General features: G+C 35.3%; 1 protein-coding gene across 3 annotated transcripts; it reads right to left on the reverse strand.

Annotated features, from left to right (window-relative positions):
• Positions 1 to 7,528: 7,528 nt before the first annotated feature.
• Positions 7,529 to 11,537, reverse strand: LOC107791755 (protein IQ-DOMAIN 17). 3 transcript variants are annotated; one of them, XM_016613886.2, is made up of 6 exons: positions 11,233 to 11,537; positions 10,719 to 11,036; positions 9,786 to 10,031; positions 8,972 to 9,109; positions 8,086 to 8,879; positions 7,529 to 7,919 (listed from the first exon to the last, which is right to left on the reverse strand). In XM_016613886.2, exons 1-6 carry the CDS (start codon positions 11,386 to 11,388, stop codon positions 7,841 to 7,843), a joined length of 1,731 nt encoding a protein of 576 aa, XP_016469372.2. In that variant the 5' UTR covers positions 11,389 to 11,537; the 3' UTR covers positions 7,529 to 7,840. The 3 variants fall into 3 exon arrangements, with proteins under 3 accessions (XP_016469372.2, XP_016469374.2, XP_016469373.2); XM_016613888.2 differs by having other exon boundaries at positions 8,064 to 8,879; XM_016613887.2 differs by lacking the exon at positions 7,529 to 7,919 and having other exon boundaries at positions 7,980 to 8,879.
• Between the last annotated feature and the right edge of the window lie 7,914 nt (positions 11,538 to 19,451).

A 19,451-nucleotide genomic window follows, 5' to 3' on the forward strand; every position in this document is an offset into this window, starting at 1 on the left:
CCCGCTTAATTGCAAGAGGCTTTCTCAACTGCTAGCTCTGCTGCCATAACCTTTATTTGCTTCTCCAAGGTACATTTATTTCCCTCTAAAACTTCCATCTCAAGTTGAAGGCTTTCGTATTGCTCTTTCCAATTATCTGCTTCAGTGTGATAGTCATGCATTAACTGCTCCGTATGGACAACCCTTTTCATCATCTCCGTACCAATGAGATTAATCTACATAAAAAAAGGCTGAGATCTTAACGAAAGGAGAATCACATAAGATAAAAAGAAGGAGTTTATACCTTCAAGGATGACTGGACGATATCGTTCATCCAAGTTAGAGAGCTATGACTTTCCAGTTTTGACTTCTCCACCGAGCCTATCTGAGGTTTTATCCACACGTCAGCCTGGCCTGACTTCTCCAAAAGGTTACCATCGACAGGAATCTCAATGGTAACTTGTTTCATCATCCTGCTTCCACTAGAAGAACCAATTTCAGAATCCTGCGGTCTATCGGCTTTTTTTTCGACGAAGAACTCAAGATTATTTCCTGAGCTCTTGCTAGAGAGAGCCTTGAAGCCGCGATTAAATCAGCACTCACACCCCGAATGGAAAACCCTGATAAAAAGAAGGGTTAATAAGTTCTAGAGTAAGAACAAAGAAAAGGAGAAAGAGGAAGAGAAAGTTACCGTGAGTCTTAACCTTCCAACCAAATCTATTCGAAAGATGCTTTCAAGACCTTACATCCATGGGAGAAATTGTTAAAAAAATTTCTACCCAACCACGGAAACCGTAAATCTCCTCAACGGTTTCCATGGTTGCTGAAAAGGAAAAGTAAAACAGTTATGAGAAAGTACAGGCTCTATACAAAAAAAAGAATTGAAAGGGAAACTTATGTGCAAAGTTCCACTTCTCAGGGAAGGGCATATTCTCTTCACCTACTAACCCATTTGTAGGAGCAGCAACAAATCAGGCGTACCAGCCACGATCTTTATCATCCTCAGGGCTGACCAAAACTTTCTTCCTCCTTGCCACGAGAGTAAAAACCCCATGACGGAATAATTTGTGAGAGTAGAGATGGATTAAATGATAAAAGGTGAATGGTAATTGAGCCAAGTTAGCCAAATACCTAAGGCATGCTACAACCCTCCATACAATGAGCCGATCTGTCCTAAACACACATTGAAGAAACGGAAAAATTCAATATGACTGGGTCAATAGGAGGCCTAAAACCTAATGTGAAGGGATACGTATACATAAAAGAAAAGCCAGCCTTAAAAGAAGTGATCCTTTGGTTTTCATTGGGGACCAGAATTGGAAAATCATATTTCCAATGACAATTTCTACGAACAACAGAAATTAAACCCTCAGTAATCTGGGAAGGGTAAACATCAGCACGATCATGAAAAGTCATAGAGCTGACTTGATTCCTAATCGATTCTCTATCGGAAAAAAAAGAAAGTTCAGCAGGGATAATCTCATCGACCGTAGGTTCACGAATTGGCTCGCTGGAATCCCTATTTTTAGCGGAAGACCTATGTGAAAAAGAAGCCCTAGTTTTAGAAGATAGTGGAGGAATAGAACTAGGTTGAAAAGAAGAACCTCGTACAGAAACTGGCCCCAAACAATGCAATCTACCACCTCTCCTACCTCTGGTAGGAGCGAGTGGGAGTTCATCTACAATAAGAACTTTTTGAGGATCAGGGTTTGGAGAAGACATAGTTGTATGAAGGAGTAGAATAAATTGAACAAGCAAGTTATGGAAAACTTTTTCGTAAGAGAAAAGACAAAGGATATATTTATACTTGGAAGCAACCGTCATGCAAAAAGGTAATGATAGAAACGTCATTATGAAAACTGTCACTTCGTGATTGATGCAGCCTTAAAAACCTTAGAATCCACTGAAGAATTGCAGAACCAATCGTTGGCCACCATGTGTCATATGCATTAAATGGAAGTGACATACGATGTGTCAGTTCAGAAGAAGGTATAATGATATATGGGAAACGGCAACAAAAATTTCCATTTTAATGAGATCCACTTCCCAAATATTCAATTGCTTAATAATTAGCAAGTGGGGGGACTATCTATATTGGAAAAAATCAATAGTACACTTGGAATTAATTATGTGGCTGACATGGCAAGACACGTGGATTATTAGAAGAGTGACAGCTGGCGAAGCGTACTTAAAGAGACGCGAGTCTTAATAGGTACGAGCAAAGTGTCTAGAAGACAAGAAGGAACGGTTGCTCAGGTCTCTTTATAATTTGAAGAGGCACCGGTGGAATGAACCAAGACAACAAAAAGTACAGATTCGCTAAATCTTCAATTAATCAACATGAATGATTGGAAACGTTCTAGAATCTTCACGAAATAGTTACAATTACCAATTATAACGTTTTATTAATGTCATTAAATGCTCATAATGACTCGATTATGAGAGGAAAGAGACGTTGTACTTAGAAATAGCTATAAAAGGAAGAGAAATGATATATGTATGGACACGATATGATTACTATTGAAATATACTAGTTTACTTTGCTTTATATCGATTGCTTTGCTATTTTCCATTCTAATTTTCTTTTACAAAAATATTCTTGTATTTGATTATCAGTAGCTCGAGTACTTCTTAAAATAAGTTTTGACCGAAATTTCTATTTTTTGGTTAAACAGTTGGTGCTGCTGCTAGTTGCTGCTCCAATTGTCAAGTTAGAAATAAGAATAATTGATGCTCCTTAGTTGTTGCTGCAATTGGCAAGTGTTGGTGCTCGTTCTTCAATATTTTTTTTGGTCGAGCCTGAACGTGTGTTAATCGTCAATGTGTACATTATGATAATTGATATTCCTTTAAAAAGACATGATTTCGTTAATGTATCAAACCGAAATCGTACTGAAACCATACCGAACCAAAATAAGAAATACCGTACCGTACCAAACTACTTTAGTACGGTATTTGATATACACAATTGATAAACTGAATACCGAAATACTCTGAAGTTCTCAAATACCGAACCGAAGTACCGAACACACACCCCTACCTGTAATGCACTATAATGGCAAGAATCCTAAGTCAAAAATCTACAGAATGGTGTTGGCCGGAACTTTATATCATGTTTGGATGGAGAAGAATCAAAGGGTGTTTAGGCAAACACAAAGAAGTACAACAAAAATCACCAAGATGATAGTTCAGGACATCTTCTATAGAGCAAGCAAGGAGGCAACTATGGCAAGGACGCTGCAGCACCTTAATTTTTATCCTTGAGTATGTAGGTGGGCATTGTAAGAGGGGAATGGATGATGTACAGGAAAATGCAATTGGTGTTCATTTTCCTCTATTGAGCGTTTTTTTTCTTTTTTTGTTGAGCTGTACATATTTTACTTGGTAATAAAGTCTTTATTTACCAAAAAAATAAAAATTAAAGCCTTTAAATTTTACAGAATGTTGACTAGAAATGAAAGGTATTGGCAGCTATGTGCCAGAAGCAGTACAGGTAAATAATTTCTACTTGAGGAGTTCAACTAATAGTGCAACAAGATTAACTTGCATACAACTTAAATGTAATTTTAGTATAACTATAATAGAATTTTGATATAACTTGATACATATATACAACTTTCATACGATACTCGCACAAGAAAATACTATTACAACTAAAGTACAATTTTCATATAAATTTCATACAACTATAATATAACAATTTTAATATGTATACACACAACTTTATATAAAAGAGAGTATTTATAAATTCAATATTAATTTTATTTAACTATTCATATAGTATGCAACTTCTGTACAATTTATTTATAACTTTCATACAATATTCATACACAAGTAACGCAACTAAAATAACATATAACTTAAATACAATTTTCATATAACTTTAATATAAATTTAAAAATACAATTTGAAAATTCAACCAAAATTAACTCTAATCTTCGCCGTACACCCTTAAATTTTAAGATGTAAACTCCAAAAGACATTGCCAATCGTTTGCAATAACACTTAATTCATATAAATAATAATTTTGGAAACCCAAATTCAAAATTAAAGCTTAAATTCTTTTTAGTGGTTATCAATGGTGGAAAGTCAACGGGCGATCCACTGGTGACAAAAAGTGATGGAAAATCCATTATTGAATTCCCTAAAGAAGAAAAGAGAAAGAAGATGAAAAGAGAAGAGAAATAGAGAAAATGAAGAAGAAAAATAACAGAGAGAAAGAGAGAGACGAAAAAAGAGATACGTGTGTATCAATTATTCCCTATTAAATGTCTAATATTAAGGGATCCTTATTTATAATTAATTTATATATAATTGATAAATCGTAAATCAAATTATAATTACGCTAAAACTTCTCTAGTAGAAGTAAATAAGTTTATAATATAATATAATTGTATAAAAAATCATACAAGTATTGTGATTGAGTTCTACAAGATTGGAAATAAAGAATTAATTGGAGAAGGAGAATGCCAAAAGATTTGTAGAGAAAGGAAGGGAAGGGGAAGGAACAGAGATAGATAACCTATAAGGACTTGCATATCAAATTTTAAAGGGTTGGATATAAAATATGTTAGAATTGTGCAGGGAAATTATCAGTTATGTCAGTCCATAAGTTAGTACAAAAACTAGTCAATTCATCAAATATTACCAATATTAGCTAATTAGCTATTTGTAGCAACAAAATATCAATTTTTTGCTTTTTTTTTTTTTGAGTGGGTGTAGTTGAAATAGATTGGATATATCTTAAAGAGCTTAAATTTCAGTTTTTTGGATGATTCGGTAGAGTTTTGAAGTGGTTTGAATTAAAATTTCGAAGTAGAAGATAACATGAAAAAAGATGATATGCGTATTATTTATGCATCACATATGTATCATATTTGCATCAAATTTGTATCACATGCATATCCATATATTACCTGTGTGTGAAACATATGTGTGATACATGTTTAATACGTGTGTCGCAAAAGATTTTTTGAACTCGATTTTAACTAAGAACTTTGATACCAAATCAGTTCAAATCAACTCCAATCTTCCTCAAATGTTGTATATTGACGCATCTATGCACTTTCAATGAATTTCAACTGTACCCATTGAAAAAAGTCACTTTTTGCTTAGATTTTTATATTTTTTTCCTCTTGCATCTAATATTGATGATCACGCTTAAAAATATGAAAGGAGAGGTTTTAAATTTTTGTATGTGCTTAGCTAATTTTGATAAGTCTATGATTAATAGCTAGAAGTTGATAAATTAGGACTTATTTGTGACATTTCCGTAAGATTTCCAATTATGTACCACCTCATCTAATACGTACCTTGAAATTCTAAATATGAGACGCTTTTATTTACTTATTTTAGATGTGCAACATATAGGGCTATTTATCGGGCGGTTATTTACTTTCAACGGTTCGGCTTATCAGTTATCGGCTTTTAAATATATTAATTCGCTAGCCACCCGATAAGATATATGGCGGATTGGTATCGGTTTAGCTATTATCGGGCGGTTATCGGCCTAGTTCACTCTGTATTACAGAGGACTATTTTAGTCCTTCATGTTACATTGTTACAGTTGTACATACCAGCAAAAAGCCAACAGTACTTCATCACTTCCAAACATGGCAATTACATCTGTCAAGCGATGACAGGTTAAGAATATAGTAGGTACTACTTATTGCACTTTAAAATGTAAACTGGGAGTTGGAGGAGTGAGCTTCCAGTAATTCCTAAGATTTGCATTCATTTCAGATTGCACTATTCTTCATTTATTTTACTTTTTTTTTAAAAAAAACCTTCATGTTAACCTTTTTTTGTTTAGGTTATTCATAAAGATGTGCAGATTTTCATTGCTTTTTAGCTTGAATATGAATACTAAACTTACCATCCGTTGCTGCCTGCTCTAGCTATGGCGAGAGGGAAAGGCGAAAGGGAGAGGCTCAGGCCAGCCTCGAGGTCGAGAGGGCTGGCGGCTAGGTTATGAGTTGTGACTTGTTGTTGCTCATGAGAATTGAGATCTGACATCTTGAGTGTTAGGGTTTCTAAAGTTTAATAGAGTAATACTATACTGGTCCAGACGTCATTAATCATTACTGGAAGTGGAAGTGTGGAAGGAATTTTTATTATTTAGTACATGTATGGGTAATTTTATATATATATTCTTGAGTGTTAGGGTTTCTAAAGTTTAATAGAGTATATATATATATATTGTTAACGGGTTAATTAACGGATTATCCGTTAAGAAAATTGAATAATCCGCCCCCAAATCGATAAGTCGTTAATAAAAAAATTCAATCTGTTCCCCATCCGTTAAGCCGATAACCCGTTACCAATAAGCTATTACGCCATTTTTACGGTTCGGTTTTCGATTTCGGTTCGGTTTTGAACACCCCTAGCAACATACACCTGCAAGTCCGAACATAATTAGTTTATTGAGAAAGTATGTAAAAGTAAATCTTGTTGATTAGTGGTGATAAAACTCAAATTCAGGATCTATAACTAATCTAATACCAATATACCCATGTTGACTGGACTGAATAGTCTAATCTAAAAGCCTAAACTTTTTCCAGAAAGGATAAGTTAGTTACTTATTTTAGGTCTGCAACAAAATGAATTTTAGTCTTGATTATAAAGATTGCTATGCCGACCATCATTGAAGTTATGACGACTATTATTATGGAGTTGTGACCATGACCAACAATGCAATAACTGGAGAATTACTTTTAAGTAGGCTTTGTAGTGGGCTCGTGACTAAGGGATACAAGGAAATTATTCGTAATTATTTCAATTTTGCTGCACTTCCTATAAACCTTTTTAGGATGGGATGGAATAGTAATTATAGGGAGGGACAAAGATGGAGAGAGCATTTTCTGTTAAATTTGATTAATGTTCTATATACCTAAGGAGTTTAAGTTTGATGCATGCAAAATATATTTAATTAATCACATTACCTATAGATTAATTATATGCAAATATTTATAAGCATCAATTGATAACCAAGAAAAAATGATAACTAAATTGCTATCATCGATTGAACAACAGATGACAATGATAGTATAAAAACTATATTTGGTTATACATTGCACTGAATTTTTTAAATTTATTTTGAAGATGAATTTTCATGTAAAATTTCATCTCCCGTCACAAAACTGCAACAATTTTTTAAGTAAATTGCATGTCTAAACAAAATTTCAAATTTCAAATACTTTATTTTCAACTTAACTCCAAAACCTAATTTTTTTTTCAAGAATCATAATTTTTCTGTCCAAACCCTTACTTAAATACATACCTAAAATGAACAAGACGGAGTTATAATCATTGCAAGTCAAATCTTTCTTGCCGAGAAATAATAGATACAGGGCCCCCAAACTGGTGTTATTATAGGGTGGGGGTCCTCCACTTTCCCCTCTATAATTCTTTGTTAAATAGGTGGGGCTATGCTCTACATCAATTTGGAGAAATTTCAAGAGGAAATGAACCTGTACAGATTTATTTATTAATAGAGGGAAAGCAGAAATGAATAGGTGGATGTGCCGACAATAGAAAAGTACTATAACTATTTTAACTTCAACTGAAAATCAATGTAGTAGCTGTCTGCACTTGTGAGATATTACAAGTTTGAAAAAAACACATGTAAGTATGATCACATCAATGTTATTTCTAATGGTAAGATAAGTGTTATTTCACTAAACAATGCTTCAACAACTAGTTACAATAGTCTTGACTAGCACATCAATGGGTTCAAATACATTAGAAGTCAGAACAAAGAAGGTGGTAGCCCGGTACACGAAGCATCTTGCATTCACATAGGGTCCGGGGAAGGGCCGCATACCAAGGGGTGTAATGTAGGCAGTCTATCGTGATGCAAGCATCAGTGGCTGGCTGATTCCACGGCTAGAACCCGTGACCTATATGTCACACGGACAACTTTACCGTTGCTCCAAGGTTCCCTTCATAACAAGAAAGGTGCAATGGTTAAAAGAAAACGAGACTCCAAACAAAGCTAAATATAACAAAGGAAACAAGAAAAGTGGTTTCTAATAGTCCAACTATGCTTCAGGATGATAAGTTGCATTAACATGTACATTGATCACCTTATTATTGCCCTTTGGTTACCTCAAATACCTCCTCAAATCGCTTGTTGATGAAGGAGAGATCTCGCCACCAAGACTCTCCGTGCAACAAGAAGAATAGTTAGATTGTTGTTCATATACGAAATGTACTCCATTAAGGCTCTTAAAGCTTGGACTCCTCAGACTATGTTCATACCCTGCTTCATAACCTATAGGAATATTGCCATAACGGTCAGGGACAGGGAAAGAAAGCCGTTTCTTAGCTGACCCTGCTCGATCCCTCTCCGGGGTTGAAGGCCTCTGTCGTGGGGCGCTTTGTGAACGGATTCTTGCCAAGGCAGACTCGGTAGCAGCCATATAGTTGGGAATTGGTGCAGCACCGGGAGTTGGTCTATTACGTTGGTGTGAGATACCATTGAATGAGTAGTTATTATTAGGCCTCAGGCTTGGAGTTTGAGCCCCGCTACTACTTCTGTCGTCTCTTGGACATCGAGGACTTGCAGAACGGACTTGAATAGGTCGTGTTTTGGATGGAGAAGGTGTAACAGGGAATTGAAAAGATTGATTTTGGTAGGATATATGAAGGGGTGAACTTGGTCGTTGGTGTTGTTGATGTTGTTGTCGTTCATCTGATCTTCTTAAATTAGGAGCTAAATATGAATAAGGTTGCGACGTATCCATTTCAACAGTTTTAACAGGGTCAATACTTTGATCAGTTGATGCTCTTCCCCTGCTGTTGTCCCATGGTTTCGCAGCCATCCACCGGTCCATCCATTGATGCTTTTCTCCAAAATCACTTTCACTTCCTATCGAGGAATTTCTTCCTGCTCTCCGTGTCTGTCATGCAAAAAATAGAAAGGATTGGCAAAAGAAGCTTACACCAAGAAAGTTTTGGAAACATGAAAATAACCAACATGGATATAGAGAACCTGTTGAGAGAAGGCGTCGGATAAGGTCCTTTCGCGTTTCAAAGCAGCTTCTTTTCTCTTTCGTAACATTGCTTTTACCTCTTCAATAGTGTGTGGCCTTTCATCCCAATCATCTGGAATGCTGCTTCCATCCCTTGACTGGCATACACAAATTATGCTGATGAGTTAGACGAAAGATATCTACTATCACTGCCTATTTGGTACTAAAATCAGTCTCTTAGGCCTAGAACAATTCATGTTTGGTGTTAAAACCAATCCCAAAACCAACATGCCATCCAAAATTGGTTGGTTTTGGAAACTCAAATCTTACAGCACACTTTCTTACAAAAGCATTCCCAAAATCAAGTCCAAATACCACCAAATGCAGATTTTGATTTAAAAAATTTTCAACACAAGGCATCCAGCGTTCACACAGGTTTCGGGGAAGGCCCACATCACAAGGGGTGTAATGTAGGTAACCTACCCTAATACAAGCATTATTGCCTGTTTTTACGGCTCGAACCTGTAGGTCACACAGAGACTTTTTCAAAAACTAAAACCAAGAATTGGACAGAAACAAGGTGATAAATTGTTGCTTTCGGAAATCTAAAACCATGAAGAATCTTTTTCCTTTCCAAAATCAATTTCAAATCCAATTCTCCCTTGCTCAGAGAGAACATCAAACTCAAAACAAAATTTACCTCCAAGATTATTCTCTAAATTTATTTCGAGAACAAAACCAAATTCAACCTGCATCAAAATAGTAGTCTTGGAAAGAAACTCCTAGCAGTACCATAGGTAAGAAAATTAACAATACATCAAGATATTGACTTACCATTGATTTTCTATCTGTGATATCTTGAAGATACTGTGAATTCCACATGCTACTGGTGTCACTAAATGTTGATTTTCTACTTCCTTCTTGAGATTGCCTAAACCGCTGGTCAAGTACTCGCGCTTGAACTCTAACAAGAGCTTGCATACATCTGAGAGTCATCTTCGCTTGTTTCCGAACATTGTGACCTCTCACTAAAGCTTGCAACTTTACTAGACCTTTTAATGCTTTTAGAGCCCTTCTTGCCTTACAATCACAACATAAGCAATTCATTCAATCAGCCAAGTTTCTCAAGTTTACAAGTCTTGACAAATAGATAATTTCCTATATTGGATAATCATAATTAATGTCAAAGAAACCATTCTTCTTTTGCTCACTTTGTAATTAAGACACTACGGTGTCTGATGCTCAAATGCCATTTTTAAAGGAAGAATTAACCGAAATAGTCGCCCACCTAAATTTTTAAATTAAACATAGCTCGCGGATGTATATATGTATAATTCATGTGTAATATGTGTATAACTATGTATAACCTATATATACCGGCTAGAAAAGGTAAATAGGAAATTTGACCGGCTATTTATATAACAACCCCTTTTTAAATTGAGCTTCATTTCTAAGAAATGTCTTCATTCTAAGGTGGGAGGAAATCAAAATCCAGATAGCATTCTTGATATGATTCAATAAATCTTCTTTGACAAAGGTGGTGTTCAGCCTATTTGTGCCACAGTTCGACAAGTAGACTATTTTATCGAGTACCTGCTATTTTTCACCAATATAAAGGTATCGGGTAATTCTGTCTACCAAAGTTTAAACTGATATAAAAAATCACCTAGAATTTTTGGATTGAATATTGTATATCTGTTGATACATCTACAAGGCAAACAACAACTCAAGAGCAAATTAAAGATAGTATCAGAACTCATCACATACCAGATATCCCCTGAAAGCTGTCTGAATTATAATTGCAGCCTGATGCTCTCTATCCCCAGCATAAATAGGAGAACTATAGAATCTAGAAACAGGCGGATTGACAAGTCGAGCTATTTCAGCAGTTGTCTGAGCTGTGCCAACTGCAGCCTGAGCCGCGGCTGCAGTTGCGACAGCCACTGCAATGGCATGCCTTTGGTCCGTTCCCTCAGCTGCAGGAGTGGACACATCATCATTCTCCGATTTAATCGTAGTCTGATGTGTTGTCCCATTTTCAAGATTAGTTGGCTTCCTGAAAAGCCATCTTCTCTTTTCCTTCTTCTGCATGAATTCAAAAACAAGAAAGTTAGCTATAGCAAAAGATGGATTTAAAGGGCAGCCCGGTGCACTAAGCTCCGCGATGCAAGAGAGCGGAGAAGGACCGAACCACAAGGATCAACAGCCTTAGCCTGCATTTCTGCAACGTAAAGTATGATTAACTAAACAAAATAAAGAGAAAGAGAAGTGGGGGTTGTGCCTTTTCTTCTTCATCTTCGTCAACTTCCATAGGTTGATTATTATCATCTCTTCTTTTATTTTGCTTCTTCTTGTCAGGGTCTTTAGTAGGAGATCTAAAAGCTCTTTTAACAGCAGTCAACCAAGAAGATGAAGATCTTTCTTTCTTATTCCCCATAGAATTAATTAGTAAATGAAAATATTGGAGGAGAACTTGAAAGAATTATATATATATATATATATATATATATATATATATATATATATATATATATATATATATTTTTATATATGCTATTCTCAGGCTTTTAAAGTAGAAGGAAAAGTAGTGAATGAAGCAAAAATACAAAGACAAAATAAGACTGGATATTAAAAGTGAAAGCGAGAGATACACGCTAGCTTTGAATATGATGGATATATTTGCATTATGGAGCAGTTCTTTCTGGTATTGTTTTGGGGGGCCAAAAGATGCTTGGTCTTTATTTCCTTCTTGAGTCTAATAAATTCTTCATTGACTTGCATAAATTTCTTACACTTGTCTTAGTTGATAGGTAACTATTTAAGATAAAGTATTATTTGCTATTGTTTTTGGAGTATAATTGAACTTATTAAAGTAGATTACTTAGCATTTATTTTATATTACTAATTAATGTACTCCTATTTAATTGAGTTTCCTACAATTATCTTTTAAGTCATGCACGTGTATAAAATTATTATACCGTTATGCATTAATCAATGCATATAACTTAAACTCGATTAATTCTTTCTATATATAACTTAAATTAATCCCTTTTTTTTTTCTTCTTTAGTTTAATGTGGAGTATTCTTATTTTCTTGAGTATCTTATTTTGGGGTCTGATTTCTCTTGGTCCTGTAGGCTCCAGAGGACAATAACAGTAGTGGGGTGGTGTCAGAATTGGAAGAGAGAAAGTGGAGGTCAGCAGCTTTGAACGCAAAAATTATTTAAAAGGACAGGTTATCCAATGTAAAAGAGAGAGAAAAAAGAGTGACTGTGTACTGTGTCTGTTCAATGTTTTCAGATCTAAAAGTAAATAAATGAGAGTGAAATTTATGTCTATAGAAATAGCACATTGAAAGCAGTGTGTCATGAGTTATTGATACGATCGATTTCACGTTGTTGAAGAACTACCCTTGTGACCCTCGATTTCAATCTAAACTACCCTTGTGACCCTCACACTTTTCCTTTACTATTAGTCCTCTCGTTGATTTATATGAACTTGTTTGACTGGATACGGAGTTTAAAAAAAAAAAAAAATTAGAATTTGTGGTCCTAAATAAGTTAAAATGAGGCCCAGAGTATTTGTGTGGTTATAAAAGCTTCTCATTAAGGGTAGAATTGAAAGTTTAAGCTAAATTGTTTCCAAATTAAAAAAGCGATCATTCTTTTGGAACGGACTAAAAAGAAAATAGGTTCACATAAATTGGAACAGTAAAAGTATTTTTTTGGGACAAATCTTGTACTCACTCAAATCCCGTATTTGCTCTGAAACCTCGGCTAATTTTGATGCATTGTATAAGCTCTTTAAAGGGAAAAATGTTCCTACAAGAAAAATTTTAGTGGCCATTTGGACATAAGAATTGTAAAATTCTGGAAAAAAGTGAAATTTTGTATTAAGTGAAAATGGTGTTTGGACATGAATATAATTTTGGGTTGTTTTTAAATTTTTGTGAGTGATTTGAATGAAGATTTTGAAAAATAGCTTTTTACAGTTTTTTAAATTTTCGAAAAATTTCAAAATTCATCTTCAAGTGAAAACTGAAAACTTTATGGCCAAACACTGATTTAAAAAAAATAATATTTTCGAAAAAAGTGAAAAAATTACATGGCCAAACGGGCTCTTAATCTCACGAGTCAAACTCAAGATCGATTAACAACTTGTTTGGCCAAACTTTTACAAGGCCAAAAATATATTCTTTTTTTCTCTTTTTCAAAGTTGAAGTTGAAGGTGCTTTTGAATAGAAGCAAAAACAGTTTTGCAGAAGCAGAAGAGAGATAAACACTTTTGAGATTTGAGAAAAATACACTTTGAAGTACTTTACATCTTGGTCAACCACTAATTGATGCTCAGAAATGCTTTTCAAATTAAAAAATTAGCCAAATACAAATTAATTTTCACCAAAAATACTTTTGAGAAAAACAGTTCTCAAAATAAGCTGATTTTAGAAACTCGGCCAAATATGATATAAGAGTGGAAAGATCATATTCACCCATTATAACTTTTGGTGGTATTATTTTTCACTAGCACAATATATAAAGTAACTTTATTTATCAATAACAACAAATTCAGTGTAATCTTATAAGTCAAGTTTGGAGAAGGTAGTCTTATCCATACCTTGTAAAGATTAGAGAGATTATTTTCAATAGACCCTCCATGTAACTTGATTTATCAACTTTGGTAAATAAAAAGACTATCTAATTTTGTTTTATTTCGACTGAAATTTAAACTCTTGATTTCTCATAATTTCTCTTACGGAAAAGGGCCTAAAATGCCCTTTTACTATATGAAATAGGACAGGCTAGCCCTCCGTTAAAAGTTGGTCTCTATTCTGCCCTTGTCGTTAACAAATGGGCTCGTATATGCCCTCCATCACTAACGGAAAATTCATAAAGCCACGCGGAATATATGTGAGGGCAATTTAGACCTAGTTCGAATTGTACAGGGACATATATGTGTCAATTATAAAAGTCATTTCTCAAACACTTCACAACTCCATATCAGTTTACTTAGACACCTATTTGGCAACACCAAACTAATTATCACAGCAAATAAACTAAGTCATAGACACAAACATTCAAATGAACCGCAATGACTTTATTAAATCCTTGTATAAAAACATAAAGCTTCATTACATAATAAAAGACAACAATTAATCCACAATAACACTAGCATTACATATCATTTCGCACTAATCCAAAGAACATAACAAGACATCCCAATATCACACACATGAAAATCAACATCTTCTTCCAAAATTTAGCATCAAGCACAACTGAGTACTCTAAATCGGTCATTTTCTTCATTAGAACATTTCTTTTCAATTCCAAGGTTTTTATTCCTCCATGATCGACGAGCATCATAACATTCTCAAGATCAAATTTTCTTTTGGAGAGCATTTCTTTCACGGATTAGAGCTTCCTTTTCCTTCTTTAAACTACATATGAGATTTGAAATTCTAGGAGGAAGCTCTTCATCTTGCCATTCCCAATAGGAATTATTTTCATCCTAAAAACCAAAAATAAATTTACAAGCAAATCGGAATAATTAAAAGAACCCATCAAAAAATTTACTTACCTCATGCTTCGGGCACTTGAAAAACCTTCTCCTAGCATTTAAAGGTATCCATGCCATGAAATAATTGGCAGTAAGTCCGTAATGACACCTTCTATTTGACCCATTTGAGCTATTAGAACATTCTGACATTGTCTTTTGTTATGATTCGACCCCTTTGAGCTACTAGGATTTAATGAAGTCATTGCGGTTCATTTGAATGTTTGTGTCTATGACTTAGTTTATTTGTTGTGATAATTAGTTTGGTGTTGCCAAATAGGTGTCTAAGTAAACTGATATGGAGTTGTGAAGTAATTGAGAAATGACTATTATAATTGACTCATATATGCCCCTGTACAATTCGAACTAGGTCTAACTTGCCCTTACATATATTTCATGTGGCTTTATGAGTTTTCCGTTAGTGATGGAGGGCATATACGAGCCCATTTATTGACGGCAAGAGCAGAATAGAGACCAACTTTTAACGAAGGACTAACCTGTCCTATTTCACATAGTAGCCCTTTTTAGTTTCTCTTATCTTAATTGATAGTTAAAGACACCTCTAATTGGATGCATCTCTCATCTTTCTTGTACCTTTTCCCTTTCTTTTATTACTAGCTTTTTCGATAAGGAGGGGTTGCTATGATAGTAAGCAATCTCCACTTCTAACCAAGAGGTTGTGAGTTCGAGTCTCCCCAAGAGCAAGGTGGGAATTTCTTGGAGGGGAGGATGCCGATGGTCTATTTGGAAACAACCTCTCTGTCCCAGGGTAGGGATAAGGTCTGCGTACACACTACCCTCTCAGACCTCACTAAGTGGGATTATACTGGATTATTGTTGTCGTTGTTATTACTAGCTTTTTCCCACTTTCTTTTCTCCCACTATGGCACTACAGCTCCTCCAACCAAAAAGAGATTTTGATTACCTCTCATGGTGTCACGTGATACCACCATTCACCAAGGCATTTGTATATGTATTTTATTTGCTACTTGTTTACTCAATCATTATTTAATGCTTTATATTATATCTTTTTCTCTGAATTCTGATTCAGATTTGTTTCTTTTCATTTTCTTAATGAAGAATTCTGTTGCTGACGTACAAGCATGGCAATCTCCTTCCAAATTTAATTTCTATACATCGATAGTATAAAAAAATATATACATTATTAAATCATTTGAAAGGTACAATAACAATTATCAATAACTAGTGAAATTAAATATTTCCTTCATCTCAAATTATTTATTGTATTTTATTTTACATGCTCCTTAAGAAAATAATAATTATGAGATATTTTTTACTACTTTACCCTTATAAATTTTTATTGGTATTTGAATAATCATAATATTACGCCATAATTGAGGTGTTTGTAGTCTTCAAGAGCAATTACTACTAAGGTTAAATTGAGAAAAAATAATTAAATTTATTTTCAACTTATAAAATGACAAAATTGAGACAACTATTTTTATAATTCATGATAGATAATTTGAGACAGAAGGAGTAGCTGAAAAAAATAAAGCATCCTTTTGTAGTATTTTAAATTGTACTGATAGCGTATAAAGCTCTAATTATTAGTGATATAAATTAATTCCATTCTCAAGCAAAATACAGGCACATCCAAATTCATTTTGGCTCCGGTTGCTTGTTTTTGCTTGTTTTGAGAGGGGTATTGGAATTTAATAAACTTGGCGCGGGCTCAAAGTACAACTGTACTATTACAAATTGGTCAAAGTCCACACTGTTATTTTGATTAAAAAAGTTCCAAAACTCGTTAGACATACACATTATTTGAGAATCCTGTTTGCTCCAATCTGTCAATTGCCAGGGTGCCATGCTCATGTAATTATACTCCCAAAATAAGAGGTAGATATATAATTCTAGTGGTGTGAAGGCGTTAACTAGAGGTAGAATCAAAATTTAAAGTTTATATGTTATGAATTTGTCACTAAATTCATAACTCGTTTTAGTTATTAGTTTCATACTTAAATATTTATGTATATTTTCTAAGTTTTTTAATACAAATATTGCATTCAAACAAAACTATTGAGTTCGTCCAAACTCGTACATAATATTACAGCTCCGCCATTAACTTGTTCTTAAATCTTAAAAGCAGGAGGATAAACACCTAGCGTGAGCGGCAGCCTTTATCGTATATTTTATTTTCACAATACTATCAAATAGAGAGGGAAAAATTAAAAGTTCAAATCTTTTATGGCGGTGGCAGATATGAAATCCACCTTAAATTATGCTCAAATCAATGACAGGGCAAAATGGGCATCTGCTTTTACTAATTATTTTTGCTAATTATACAAACTAACTCTGGCAAGAATTCCAGGAGTTCACTCAACTATCTAAAATTATACACTAAAGCCACCTTTCTTTCGTTTGTAATATAAAAGTCACTCAATTATTCCTACAACAACAACGATAACGATCCAGTAAAATCCTACAAGTGGGGTCTGGGGAGGGTAGTGTGTACGCAGACCTTACCCCTACCCCGAAGGAGTAGAAAGACTATTTTCGAAAGACCCTCGGCTCAAGAAGACAGAAAAGACGAGAAGAGGGAAGGGACAATATATTAGTACCATCAAACAGAAACCAAAAAAATAATAACAACATCATAAGAACTAGAAAATAGTTGAAATGCAATACCACAAAATAAGCCCCAATGCTATGAAAACCGGAAGGATAGTGAGAACACAACATAAACCACTAGCAGTCTAAGGCCAACCCTATCGAACTAGCCTCACCCCCGGACTCGACTACGTCCTAACCTATAACTCTAATGCTCGACCTCCACACCTTCCTATCAAGGGCCATGTCCTCGGAAATTTGTCGCACTTTTTATCTTCTCTTTAGTCTGTATATTGTAAGCACGTGATTTTTGACCCTCCCCGAGAATTTTCACATTTTAGCGTGAATATGTGAAATTGGGTCTAGTATAGCTATTTTAACTATTTTTACTTTATTTCGTTGCAAAAAGAAAAATTTCAAAAAATATATATAAATTTTAGTTTATGTATCTCTCATAAACTTGAAAAATACAAAAATTGTACTTTATTTTGGTACTTTATATAAATTCGAAAATTACAAAAAAATATAGTTCTATTAATGTTTGCAGTCATTATAATTTTGAAAAATACAAAAAATATTACTTCATATTTTTGTCTTTATTAAAAAACGAAAATTACAAAAAATAGTTTTATTAATATTCTATAGTCATTTTAATTTTGGAAAAATACAAAAATATTACTTTATATTTTATCTTTATATAAAAAACGAAAATTACAAAAAAATAGTTTTATTAATATTTTGTAGTTATTTTAAATCTTGAAAAAATATTAAGAAAATAATATAGTTTTGTTTTAAATAATTAGTCTTATTTTAGTAGCTACTTTGCTTACATAGGACTAGTTAAGCAACGTGTTCCTATTTCTCGGGTCCGGGCAAAAGAATAATATTCGGGTTCAAACTACCCGATTTTAGGCCTAATTTTCGGACCTAGCCCATAATAAACCGTGTCCAGGACACGTGGGGAACCCCACCACGCGTGGGGGACATATGCCTTGAACCCCACCACGCGTGGGCTCATTTTTCTGGGCAAACCCATGCTAATATACACGGACAGAAAAAGGAAAAGGGGGGACTTTTGGATTTTTGAAAGAAAACTACTGTTCATCTTTCTTCTTCATAAAGAAGAAAGAAAGAAAACCTGCTAAAAAAAAAACGAACGAACACAGGGCTTGGAAAATCTTGGAAATGGACAGTTTTTTAAACCCAAATCACGGTTCATGCTTCTGGGTCCTCCTGTGAAAACAAAAACCCTACTGAACCCGAATTCACTGTTCATCATCTTCCTTCCAAAAGGAAGGAAGGAGCTCCCCAACCCCACCAGCTTACGACCAACTCCCCCCAACGCTTGGACCACCCCGTCACCTTCCCCAGCTCCCTCTCCGCCTCAAACCACCACCAAACGACCACCCGTCCCCTCCAAAACTCCAAAAAACCAGACCCGTCGCACCCAAACGTCACTGCCCAAAACCACCATGAACGACCACTAAACTCCCTCCATCGCTGCAACCCCGACGACCTCAGCTGTTCGTCGTCCCAGTCCGGTCGTCGACCACCAACGCTGCCGGCTACCAGCCTCACCATCGACCACCTTCCCCAGCACCACGACCAACAGCAAAACCACCAGCTCCCCCATCGACTCCCTCACGTCGAAACACCATCACCCTACTGTCCTGCTTCACCCGTACCTACCCGTCGACCCCATGCCATAACCAGTCGCACCCCCCAGCCCTAACAAACCCTACTCCATCACCACCGGCAACAAACCACCCAAAACCCTACGAGCTCCTACTCCCTATCATCCAAACAACACCACTAAACACCACCCCGTCAACCAGTAATCCCACCACCAAACAGGTCCGTCAGTAGCCCCCCCCCCCCCCCCGCGTCGACCTTACTGCTGTCGACGTCGTCCCGTCTTTCGCGAGCAGTTGTGGGTTGCTGCGATCCCGCCTTGCCGAGTTTTCTGTTTTCCGTCGAGGTTGACTTTGGGTCGTCGAGGTCCGGTACGTCGAGGTGTTTGTCCGAGGTTTCATCATTATTCTTCGTCGAGTGAGGTCCGGTTCGAGTTCCGTAGGAAGCACTGTTTGTCGTTCTAGGATTGTCGAGGTTCGAAGGTTGGTGTTCTTCGTCCTTTGTTTCATTTCATTCATTTTGCATATTATGGTTCAAGGCAATAAATGAGAATATTCGATATTTATGAATGTCAACAATGCAATTTTTGTTGTTGTGTTAAAAACGTTTATTCTATGTAGTTACCGCATGCTTAAAGTAAATGTGAGAATGTATGAACGGTTTGCGAGTCATCTTAGTTGAATCGCCTTTTCATTTTTACCATGGATATTATTATTTATTAGAATCGTTGTTTTCGTTTAACCTCAGA

This window comes from Nicotiana tabacum, chromosome 1 (assembly GCF_000715075.1).
Source record: "Nicotiana tabacum cultivar K326 chromosome 1, ASM71507v2, whole genome shotgun sequence".
NCBI classification, from domain to species: domain Eukaryota; kingdom Viridiplantae; phylum Streptophyta; class Magnoliopsida; order Solanales; family Solanaceae; genus Nicotiana; species Nicotiana tabacum.

Coding starts and splice junctions, on each gene's coding strand:
- LOC107791755 (XM_016613886.2), bottom strand. CDS start 11,388: ATGGGGAATAAGAAAGAAAGATCTTCATCTTCTTGGTTGACTGCTGTT. Junction 11,037..11,232: donor ACGAAGATGAAGAAGAAAAG/GCACAACCCCCA, acceptor GAATTCATGCAG/AAGAAGGAAAAGAGAAGATG. Junction 9,110..9,785: donor TCACAGATAGAAAATCAATG/GTAAGTCAATAT, acceptor TGTGTATGCCAG/TCAAGGGATGGAAGCAGCAT.